Source organism: Ictalurus punctatus, chromosome 9, assembly GCF_001660625.3.
Source record: "Ictalurus punctatus breed USDA103 chromosome 9, Coco_2.0, whole genome shotgun sequence".
Lineage (NCBI taxonomy): Eukaryota > Metazoa > Chordata > Actinopteri > Siluriformes > Ictaluridae > Ictalurus > Ictalurus punctatus.
In genome coordinates, this window is record NC_030424.2 from 31,289,867 (window position 1) to 31,301,805 (window position 11,939).

Consider the following 11,939-nt stretch of genomic DNA (forward strand, 5'->3'; position numbering starts at 1 on the left):
AGAGCACGCCTTAAACTCGTTATTCTTTCTGAAATCTGCCTTTTCCTTCTCTTCAGGAAAAAGAAGTTTCTCCAAAACCAAAACTATCTCCAGGGAGCAGGTTTCACGGCGGGTTTCCCTCAGGAGTCAGCGTGAGGACACTGACAGGAAAAACCTCGAGACTCTTAAACACAGCAAAAATACTACTTTTCTACTTTTTTAAAACAAACCAATAAAAGAAATGTGATCGCAGTGTTTTTATTCTTTTTTTACTTATAAATATAATAAATATTTATTAAATATAATAAATAAGCCTAATAGTAAATAAGAATGACAAGCAGTTTTTGTTCTTTATCAACAAATACAATAAACGTGACAAATGAACGATGAGAAAATGAACTTTACAGTTTTACGATACAATCCGTAATGTCCATGACCGAGTTCTCTCTGAGTTCGCTCACTCATTTCCTCCACGTCTTCCCCATATAGTGGACTCCAGTGTCATTCGCTATGTAGAATAGTGAATGAGTGAACGAGTGCGCGGTTTCAGACACAGCAATGGTGTTGCTAGAAGAAAAAGAAGAAGAAGAAGACCTTTATGTATCACAGATACATTACCGTAAAGCACAAATCTTCTCTTCACATTACAGCTGCAACAACGAATCGATAATTAAGATGACACTGTGGATAACCGTGTATAACCCCCCCGTCAGTGATGTCACCGTGTAAACCCCCCCCTGTCAGTGACGACACTGTGTATAACCCCCCGGTCAGTGATGACACCGTGTATAACCCTCCCCCCATCAGTGACGACACTGTGTATAACCCTCCCCCTGTCAGTGATGACACCGTGTATAACTCTCCCCCCCGTCAGTGACGACACCGTGTATAACTCTCCCCCCGTCAGTGACGACACCGTGTATAACCCTCCCCCCGTCAGTGACGACACCGTGTATAACTCTCCGCCCGTCAGTGACGACACCATGTATAACCCTCCCCGTCAGTGATGACACCGTGTATAACCCCCCTGTCAGTGATGACACCGTGTATAACTCTCCCCCCGTCAGTGACGACACCGTGTATAACCCTCCCCCTGTCAGTGATGACACCGTGTATAACCCTCCCCGTCAGTGATGACACCGTGTATAACCCTCCCCGTCAGTGATGACACCGTGTATAACCCTCCCCCTGTCAGTGATGACACTGTGTATAACCCTCCCCCCGTCAGTGACGACACTGTGTATAACCCTCCCCCTGTCAGTGACGACACCGTGTATAACCCTCCCCCCGTCAGTGACGACACCGTGTATAACCCTCCCCCTGTCAGTGATGACACCGTGTATAACCCTCCCCCCATCAGTGATGACACCGTGTATAACCCTCCCCCGTCAGTGATGACACCGTGTATAACTCTCCCCCGTCAGTGATGACACCATGTATAACCCTCCCCCTGTCAGTGATGACACCATGTATAACCCTCCCCCGTCAGTGACAACACCATGTATAACCCTCCCCCCTGTCAGTGATGACACCATGTATAACCCTCCCCCTGTATAACCCTCCCCCCTGTCAGTGACAACACCATGAATAACCCTCCCCCCGTCAGTGATGACACGGTGTATAACCCTCCCCCTGTCAGTGATGACACCATGTATAACCCTCCCCCTGTCAGTGATGACACCATGTATAACCCTCCCCCTGTCAGTGATGACACCGTGTATAACCCTCCCCCCCATCAGTGACAACACCATGTATAACCCTCCCCCCTGTCAGTGATGACACCATGTATAACCCTCCCCCCTGTCAGTGACAACACCATGAATAACCCTCCCCCCATCAGTGATGACACGGTGTATAACCCTCCCCCCTGTCAGTGATGACACCATGTATAACCCTCCCCCCTGTCAGTGACAACACCATGAATAACCCTCCCCCCATCAGTGATGACACGGTGTATAACCCTCCCCCTGTCAGTGATGACACCATGTATAACCCTCCCCCTGTCAGTGATGACACCATGTATAACCCTCCCCCCGTCAGTGATGACACCATGTATAACCCTCCCCCCGTCAGTGATGACACCATGTATAACCCTCCCCCCGTCAGTGACGACACCATGTATAACCCTCCCCCCGTCAGTGACGACACCATGTATAACCCTCCCCCCGTCAGTGACGACACCATGTATAACCCTCCCCCCGTCAGTGACGACACCATGTATAACCCTCCCCCCGTCAGTGACGACACCATGTATAACCCTCCCCCCGTCAGTGACGACACCATGTATAACCCTCCCCCTGTCAGTGATGACACCGTGTAAACACAACAGTTAGTTCCTGTCCACTAATTTGATTGGCTGAGCAGTGTTCCCAGAGTGCTTTTATTTAGCATAGCAGCACTGCTACATTACAATGTGTTTATCACGCCACGTGATATATATATATAATGAGCTGTTGTACTGATTTAATACTGTTATATTTGTTAAACATGTGAATTAGAAGGTTAAAACAAATAAAATCCCTGATTTGGTGTAAAATATTGCAGTTTTAGAATATGGAGCTGATTTTAGTGACTTATTCCAGTGGTTTTCAAAGTGGGGGCCACCAGGGGGCCTCAACAATCTGGTGCGATAAATGTATGTTTTCTCATTCTCACTCTCAGACAGCCACACACACACACACACAATTCCTAATGTAATGCAATGATGTAAGATGTCATTATTAATAAAAATAAAAAAGGGGGGGATATATTCAGAAGTCTGTATTTTTAATGTATTTTAAAGACATCTTGCAAAAGGGGGGCCTCAGTCAAATGTCAATGCCATTTGAGGGGCCTTGCCCTGGAAAAGTTTGGGAACCACCGACTTGATCAACTGTTTTAAGCTTAAAGTGATAAAACGCAGGCTGTCTGGACACTACAAGTAGTCGCTGCCAAAATCACAACAATTAGGTGAACTTGGATTATTTTATGGTGAATCGGTTTTTGTTTTTAAACTGATGTATTTAGCCATTTTAACTAGAAGAGAGCCACAATTATGAATAATTTATACAGTATTTTTAAACACAAGCATCTAACTGGGGCAGGGTTGAACAGAAAAACAAGTCCTTCATTAACCTGTTGCTTAAAACTGATTCAGCACATTTAGGTCTAAACATGAAAGTAATGAATAAAATGGCTAGGGGTGAACCTTGAGAGATTTAGTTCTGGCGGTTTAAATGCTGTTTAAAGCAGAAAATGAAGTAAACCTTATTAAAAAAATAAAATGAATAAAAATCACTTCAACGTACTCCATTCATATTCTGTCTGTTAGAAAACCAGGAGTCTGTATAATAATCAGAAACATCAGCTTTTGGCGTTTTGTACTTCCTTCAGTCTGCAATAATGACGACCACACACACTTTACACATTTGACCTTTTTATTGTAGGATTCACACGTATAATAAATTCACATTTATTTCAGCAATTTAGCAAACATCAGAGAAATAAAAGGCAATGTACACTTCAATACACTCGAATTGCTGTAAAGCACCAGACTTCCTGAATGTTCCTCCACCCATCAGAGAGAACCTCCTGTTTCACACCAGCACACACTCGTAGCTTCACTCCTCCCCCTGACTGACTGACATTAACATGTTATTAATATGCAAACAGGTGGAAGCACGGATACGTACAGTTCTCTCTCACTACAGGGACATACTGGAGTTTTTCTACAATTGAAAGATTTACAGATGTTCATATGATCTCTGTGTACGCACGCCTGAAAGCTGACACGCTACAGATTCTCACCAGCTTTTAGTCATGCTCGTATGTTAAAACCCCATCATGATATTACGTGAGAAAGAAGATACAAGGGAGTCTGACCATGGTGGAGCTCGCCGGCGATTCTCACGTCCCCAGGGGGTTAACACACCTTCCATAAAAAGCAGGTAGTGTGTTCTACAGCCATGTTTCATATTTACTGTAATAAACTCACATTCCATGCAAGTAGCTTTAATTTGTTAGCATACATTAGTGATGTATATTTACCTTCAGTAAGCGACATCGTCATTATAGATTTAACAAGCAACTGTCTGAATGCTCTCCATCCACTTTAATAAGAACACCTGCTCACTGAATGTAGCTATTCAATCAGCCAACGATAAGGCAGCAGCACAATGGAAGAGCTACAACAGCTGAAGACCTCAGCAGGTTCCTCACCTATTAGACAGGAACAGGAATCTGAGGCTTTCACGGGTGCACTCCCCCCCCATACACACAGCTGAAGACTGGAAAAAGACCAGGTTAGTGTATTCTCGCTAATCTTCAGCTGTGCCGTTTGGGCGAGTCTGCACCCACGATAGATCCAGAGTCCTGTTCGTGTGGTCTTCTGCTGTTGTCGTCGTCGTCGTCCATCCACTTCAAGGTTCAACGTGTTGTGCGTTCTACACTAAAGTCACATCCTCTAATAAACTCGGCACTAGTTTCTCAGCTGTTTCATGCAAACGATCCGATTTTCCACGAACATTGCAGGTATTAAAGAGTTTGCTGTGCGAACTGAAGTCAATCTCCTCACCGTTTCTTTCATTCGTAACATTACTGTTCAACGGGTAAGAGTTAGTAATGCCGCAGTACACACGGTAGGTGGCGAAATACAGCGAGCGCGGGGGCAGTACAACTCCAGGTGTGTACGCGGACCAGGTCGCGGGAGCCGACGCAGATCTATTCTACACTAAAACTCTTTTTCCTGGTACGGAAATGAAACTGCGTCAGAGTACGGTTAGTTGGAGTTTTTATTTATTCTTTTAAAAAGGTTATGTTGAGGTAAGCCGAATACTCTAATAATAATAACGACTACACTTCGTGTTGTTTTGAGGAAGTGACGGGCTTCAGTCTTAACAGGTAGCTGACGACACGGTGCTAACAAAAGATGGCGGCGGAGGCCGGAAGTGAACGCAGTTCACTCCTTCCACTTCCGGGGCGAACCCAAGCGCGCGGTTAACATTTTCCGACTAGCGTGAACGGCATAATGTCCGGTGAAACGCGTGAGAAAAGTAGACAGCCGACAAAAGCTGAACGTTTTGAGTATAAACTTACCTGTTTGTAGTCTCAAAAGCTACATGAGCTAATGCTAATAAAACTATTCACCTTTTTTTATTTGCGCGTGCGAATGAGGTAAATGTACATCGCTAATGTATGCTAACAAGTTAAAACTAATTCAATACACTTCGTTTAAATAAAAATAAACCAATAAATCTGCATGGTAATGTGAACGCCGAGCATTTGTTCAAAACACACAACATGCACAAAAATACACATACGTAGTTTCAGAAACTGCAGGGAACCTCTCAAAACTCACGCGCAGGAAAATGACTCTGTACTAAACAGAAAAATATAAAAGATATATATATAAGGTATATAAAAGATATACCGTAAAAATGATAGAAAAGCTGTTTCTTAAATCCGATGTACAAGTTTTACAATTTTAATTACTTTTAAAATAGATAGATTAATCGAGATTAACACTAGCGACACAAAAAAGCATGCGCACGTCTCTGGAGAGAAAAGCAGAAAGGGGCGCTTCTTCGTCTTCTGTTTGTTTTTACCACCTGAAGGTGCATTACCGCCACCTACGGGACTGGAGTGTGGCCGGCAGACTGGCAGGAAAATGATGATGATAATAATAATAATAATCATAATAATAATAATAATAATACATAAATAAAAAACAAACTATATACTAGGTATTCATACTAAGTTATTAAAGTCTCTCACTTATCCCAGTATTTTTAGATTGTTCATTAGGGGGCGGTGCATTTCCCCAGATGTTTTCCCCAGCAAGTTCTCTAGTGTCATGTTTTGTTTTCCAATCTGCATCTCTAGCTCAGTCCTTTCCTCCTCATACCTTTTGCAGTCTAACAGTATGTGTTTCACCGTCTCTTGTGTACTGCAGTGTGTGCAGAGTCCAGTGGGGTGTTTTCCTATTCTGTTTAATGCTAGATTTAATCCAGCATGCCCTATTCTAAGACGCGTAACTATCATCTCTTCCTTTGGGTTCCTGCCCTGCCTCACACTCGTGCCTACTTGTTTTTGTATGGTATGTAGGGGTCGTCCGGTGTCAGCTGTGTCCCAGTGTTCCTGCCGTATTTTATGCTCTTGTCCCTTTATAATGGTTTTGATCTCTGCTCTACTTAATGGTACTTGTATATCAACTGTTTCATGCTTTATAGATCGTTTTTCCAGTACATCCACAGTTTCATTTCCTTCTACCCCTACATGTGCAGGAACCCAGAAGAAGGGAACACTCAGCCCCTTAGCATGAAGTATGAGAAGCAGATAAAGTATTTGGTAGACAATGTCTTGTCTGCATGATGTTTTCCCAGACTGTATGCTTGATGGTGCTGATAGACTGTCAGAAGCTATAGCGACATCTTGGTTCTGATTATTTTTTCCCAAAAACTGCAGTGCCAATAGGACTCCTAACAGTTCTACAGTGTACACTGATAAATGATCGGTCACCCTTTTTTGACCGCTACTTCATACCGGGGAATGAAAAAAGCCGCACCGTTGCGGCCAGTCTCAGGCTGTTTTTACCCGTCTGTATATATGAGTAATTTATTGTGATACTGGTCCATATAGTTTTGAGTTATCCCTTGTGGTGCTATTTCAGAATTCTCTTTTAATATTTGTTGTAATCTTGTATCTACAGATGGTTTTATGAATCTCCAGGGTGGTACAGTTGGTATCGCGATAATGGGGCTCACTTGTAGCTGACTGAGACCCGCATTTTGTGCCTTTGCATTTCCTAACCATCCGAAGCTATTAAAGTTAGTCCTATAAAACTCTGAGCATTCTTGTAAGATGGCTTTCGTGGGGTGCACCCTGATATACCCTTGTAGATTTACCCAATATGCCAGCATGATCTTAACCCTCCTGATACACAGCGGCATCCCTCCTGTCTCCACCTGTAATGCAGTCACTGGTGATGATTTAAATGCTCTAGTACAGATCCTGAGTGCCTGTGCCTGTTCCACATCGAGCTTTTTAAGATTTGATTGTGATGAAGACAACATGTCAGCATGTAATGCCGACATGTACTGTGACATACCGAAGCACAGCATGATCAGTATGCAGTATTCCAGCATGATAACGACCCCAAACACACGTCCAAGATGACCACTGCCTTGCTAAAGCAGCTGAGGGTGAAGGTGATGCACTGGCCAAGCATGTCTCCAGACCTAAACCCTATTGAGCCTCTGTGGGGCATCCTCAAACGGAAGGTGGAGGAGCACAAGGTCTCTAACATCCACCAGCTCCGTGATGTGGTCATGGAGGAGTGGAAGAGGACTCCAGTGGAACCTGTGAAGCTCTGATGAACTCCATGCCCAAGAGGGTTAAGGCAGTGCTGGGAAATAATGGTGGCCACACAAAATATTCACACTTTGGGCCCAATGTGGAAATTTTCACTCAGGGGTGTACTCACTTTTGTTGCCAGCGGTTTAGACATTAATGGCTGTGTGTTGAGTTATTTTGAGGGGATGGTAAATTTACACTGTTACACAAGCTGTACAATCACTACTTTACACTGTAGCACAGTGTCATTTCTTCAGTGTGTCACATGAAAATATTTCATCAGATATTTACAAAAATGTGAGGGGTGCACTCACTTTTGTGAGATACTGTATATGCTAGGCAGTCATAATCACAGGCAGCTCTCATAAGAGCCTGATAGATATTTCTTCTTGCTCCCCAGTCTCGCCCTGACAGAAATCTCAGAACATTATTAATCTTTTTACATTTGTTTTTAATTTTATCAATATGCAGATCCCAGGTCAGCTTCTCATCAAAAATCACTCCTAAAAATCTCACAGCCGTGACCTGTTCAAGATATAAGACATATGATAGCCCATATCATTTAAGTGGTACTGTTTTATGACGTTTAGGGAAACATATATCTTGTGATTTTGCAATTAACAGTTTAAATCCCCATTCATTTGCCAACGGTTCTACTTTCCCTATTGCATGTTGCATTTTCTTTCTTAAATATTCTATATCCCGACCCCTAACCCAGAGTGCCCCATAAAGAGTGCCGCATAAAGAGAGACTTTTTTGGCCAGCAGTGGTTTCACACCATTTTTATGCAGTATTTTTCCTGACAGTGGAGACATGAACAAAGACTTTTGCAGGTTGTAGAGTTTGCTGCAGGTTTTTTGCTGTTACCCCCGGGTTCTTTCTCACCTCTTTCAGGATTTCCCTTTGTGCTCTTGGTGTGATCTTTGAAGGAAACCCACTCCTAGAGAGAGTATCAACAGTCGTGAATTTCCTCCATTTGCAGACAGAGTCTTATCATGGATTGATGAACACCCAGGTCTTTAAAATGCTTGTGTAGTCTCTTCCAGCTTCGTGCATCTCTATAATGTCATCTAGGATCCTGTGAAAGTCGATGGGATCGAGGCATGGTTCACACTAAGCAACTGTTCTTGAGAACAACAGATTTGTAAGTAACCAGACTTTGTGTCTCTTTACATGAAGGGCAAAACACCCGTACTTCCAATCTGATTCCCAGGAAAGACCTTATTCCACCTGAAGGCTTGCTGTTGATGCCAGGGACTGCGGGGCAGGTCTGGTCCTCCTGCAGGCCGGCCCAGATGGAATTGACCAGCCAGTTTGTTTTTATAAAAGAATTCCACCAGCATCAGTGAGTTTATTCCACCATAGAGAAAGAGTTCCCGGTCCCAGCACTCCAACATTTTGGAGAGTATTTGGGGTCATTATCTAACCCCATCCAGGTTTAAACAGACCACTTGACTTCATCAACAGGATACGGAATCAGAACTGATAATGAGGTGGAGTTTAACAGTCCTTCCACCTTAACATTACCCACACCTGTGTGAAGGATATCATTGCTGATGTGCTGTCTAGAGTGTAAACATTTGTTTTCTCTGTCTCTATGTTGTGTATTTTGTCTGTGTACTCTTTCTCCAGCTCTTTCTAGCTCTCTGTTTTCCTAGGGCCCAGGAGGACCAAAAAGCTGTAATGGAACTGCAGGAGGTGTGAGGTGTTACGACCCCCAGCACTCTCTCCGGTCCTGATATCAGTGCAGTAGCAGTCTGGGTGGCCAATCAGTTTAGACCTACATGTGGAGGTGTTTGGGTATAACGGGGGGGACGCGTCCGCTTCCTCTCTCTCTCTCTCTCGCACGCTTACACACGCACATGTGCACACTGACACTCACTCAGTCAGACATCCTCATACTCCCTCATTAGACATCCTCGAGGTGACGATCTATATTTACATTTATAATAAAAATAAACTGTTTGCAAAGACTATTTTGTGTCTGTGTCCCTTTGATGTTTTGCTGGTCACACAAGCCAGCCGTAACATTCTGTATGGAAAAAAATAGGAAATTAATACTGCATTACTAATGACTATGTAAACTTAAAATTTACATCTATTTAAATGACTAATAATAATGATGATGATGATGATGATTGATTCTGATAGATGCGGCTGCAGCAGGTTGTTGTTGTTGTTGTTATTATTATTATTATTATTATTATTTAAGGTTCAGTGTAATATCACAGGCGTATCCCGAAGCTGTTTCCGTTCACACGGATTACTTGCCATGCAAATCAAAACCTTAGCTATACACGAGTTTATTACTGCAACATAAAATGTGTGTTTGATTAATAATCATAAAGTTCTGTTGATTCTAACTTGTACACCTTTGTACTGCGTGCCGTGAAGGCGACAAACTCCGACTTCGAGACAACATATTTGGTCGATCGTAGCACCGTCACATCCGTAATACCTTCACATACATAACCCACATTTACTGAAGCACTTTACATTTTATCAGAAGAGAACCATGAACAAACAGCATCCACAGACACATAACAGATTAAAATGATGACATCAACAAGGTGGGTCACGGGTTTAAAGTGATGGTTGCACAGTCAGGAAGAAGCCTCAGTGCTCACAGCATCAGTGCTTCTTACCTTTAAATGAGTTCCACTGTACACCCACATTAACTTCAGATCAATCAACATACAGACCCCTGAGAAATCTAGAACTCTGACTACAGTGCACTGTTCTGAGGAGAAACACTGGTATGTGCATGTCCTTGAAAGATTTCTGACTGAAATAAAATAAAGAAACACAAATGCAGTGTCATTAACGACGTTTGTGTCTTTCAGTTTTGTTATTATCCATTTCATCAGTGTGGCAGAAATAACAGATTAATGTGAACCCAACGAAAAGAAGGAAACCGTTTAATGACATTACAACCCCGGACACTTACACACTTAACAGCACAACTGAGGGTCATAACTCGTGTGTTGGTCCTAAATATTTCCTCCATTGGTTTAAGAAACATGTCAGAAGCCTGGAATATCACCTGTCCCGACTGGAGAACAACTCGGGACCACTTCAGAACAGAGCTCGCGCAGTATGACCAGGAAATGTTCATCATCCCCGATTTCAAAACATAAAGTGTACATTTAAAAACAATAATATACTTCGGGACCAGGGAACTACCTTTGGGTCGGTACTGAACTGTGCAGGAACTTTGCAAGCTACGGTTAATGTTATTGATCTTTTGCTAGATAATTAATTAGCTACATAACATCATTACAATACGTTTTCACCCATGCAATATAAAAAAGACGAAGTGACTAATTCAGTCATGTTTTATATTGATTTGTAAATATTGCTTGTTATGCTTGCGCAATCACAGAACAGTAAGGCTTTGATCAGCTTATAGTGGAATGGTCTTTTGATGTGCCATTACTGACAGAAACACAATGTGGAAATGTTCAAGAGGGTAAATAATTATCCAAGACACTGTGAGTTCTAGCTGTGTTAATGATACACTATTTCATCTGTTAATCTCGAGGGGAACCACAGCTCACTCACTGTACATACATTATTTAATGTTAGCAAAACAGCTGGTCTGCACTCGTATAATCTTAATCCTTGGCAGGAAGTAAAAAGTGTCTAAATGTATAAATATGCTGAATTATTTGTTTTTATTTTTGTTATATTTCATATAAGTGTTCATCATTAGTTCCTCTTAAACTCATGAAGTTTCTCCTCTGTGAGATGAAGTTCACAGTGAAGACCAGCAGGTGGAGACAAAGACTTTCTCATATCTCTCATTTAAAGTACTTCAGTACTATAATGTCTGTTTGTAAACCATCGTCTGCTTCGTTAAGATTTTCTAGGATAAATGAGATGCATTATGTGTGGAATAATGAAAGCCTACAGATTCCAAATCCATTAAAAACAATGTGTTGTGTAAATGACAATCAGGGAATAGATATGAAGTGTATGATACTTAATATTAGAGTCACACTGAAAAGGACTGATTTAGACGTTTTTATGAGGTTTTGGAAGTTTTGTGGAAGAAGGAAAGGACAAAATCGTGCGCTGCAATGATTTATTTTATTTGTTTGGTCTAAATCTTGTAGGGAAATATGTGTTCCATCAACAAACTGACCAATCAATTAACAATCAGTCACTTTTCTAATACCTAATGTTGCTTTATAAATGTCATATCTATGTAGCTAGAGAAAAGCACAGATGACAGTGATAGAATAATTTGTGATGAATATGCGATACTCGGGATGATGAAAAGACTTCCCCTAACAGTCCCGCACACACAATATTCCACCGTACATCTTTATCACAAATAGATTTAAGAGCCTCTTGGGGGGAGGAGCTTACAGAACAAGATTATCTCAAACAAACAGTCACTCAATCAATCAATATAATCTATACGTTATGTAAATAAACAAATAAATAACTAATGTTTAATAAACAAATAAACAGCATCCTGCGACTTCTCTGTAGTGATTTATTACTGAAGATCAATAAGATTAAAATGTTCAGTTCAAATATATTTCAGTGTGTGTGTGTGTGTGTGTGTGTGTGTGTGTGTGTGTGTGTGTGTGTGTGTGTGTGTGTGTGTGTGTGTGTGAAAATGT

At 41.9% G+C, this 11,939-nt stretch overlaps 1 protein-coding gene and 1 long non-coding RNA gene across 2 annotated transcripts; both read left to right on the forward strand.

The window, feature by feature from the left end:
* The first annotated feature begins 654 nt into the window (after nt 1–654).
* On the forward strand, nt 655–2,299 carry LOC128633620 (uncharacterized). Its single transcript, XM_053682952.1, has 6 exons — nt 655–704; nt 854–978; nt 1,111–1,351; nt 1,404–1,463; nt 1,553–1,717; nt 1,888–2,299. Exons 1-6 carry the CDS (start codon nt 655–657, stop codon nt 2,297–2,299), a joined length of 1,053 nt encoding a protein of 350 aa, XP_053538927.1.
* Nucleotides 2,300–3,186: 887 nt separating this feature from the next.
* On the forward strand, nt 3,187–9,281 carry LOC124628532 (uncharacterized). The gene is made up of 2 exons (XR_006983103.2): nt 3,187–8,801; nt 8,941–9,281. It is a non-coding gene; the product is annotated as an uncharacterized LOC124628532 (long non-coding RNA).
* The last annotated feature ends 2,658 nt before the right edge of the window (nt 9,282–11,939 follow it).

What these genes read in the sequence shown, in the direction of transcription:
- LOC128633620 (XM_053682952.1), top strand. Translation starts at nt 655, where the DNA reads ATGACACTGTGGATAACCGTGTATAACCCCCCCGTCAGTGATGTCACC. An exon ending in CCCGTCAGTGATGTCACCGT is followed by an intron (nt 705 to 853) that starts GTAAACCCCCCC and finishes CCCCCCCGTCAG; the next exon opens with TGACGACACCGTGTATAACT. An exon ending in TATAACCCTCCCCCCCATCA is followed by an intron (nt 1,718 to 1,887) that starts GTGACAACACCA and finishes CCCCCCTGTCAG; the next exon opens with TGACAACACCATGAATAACC.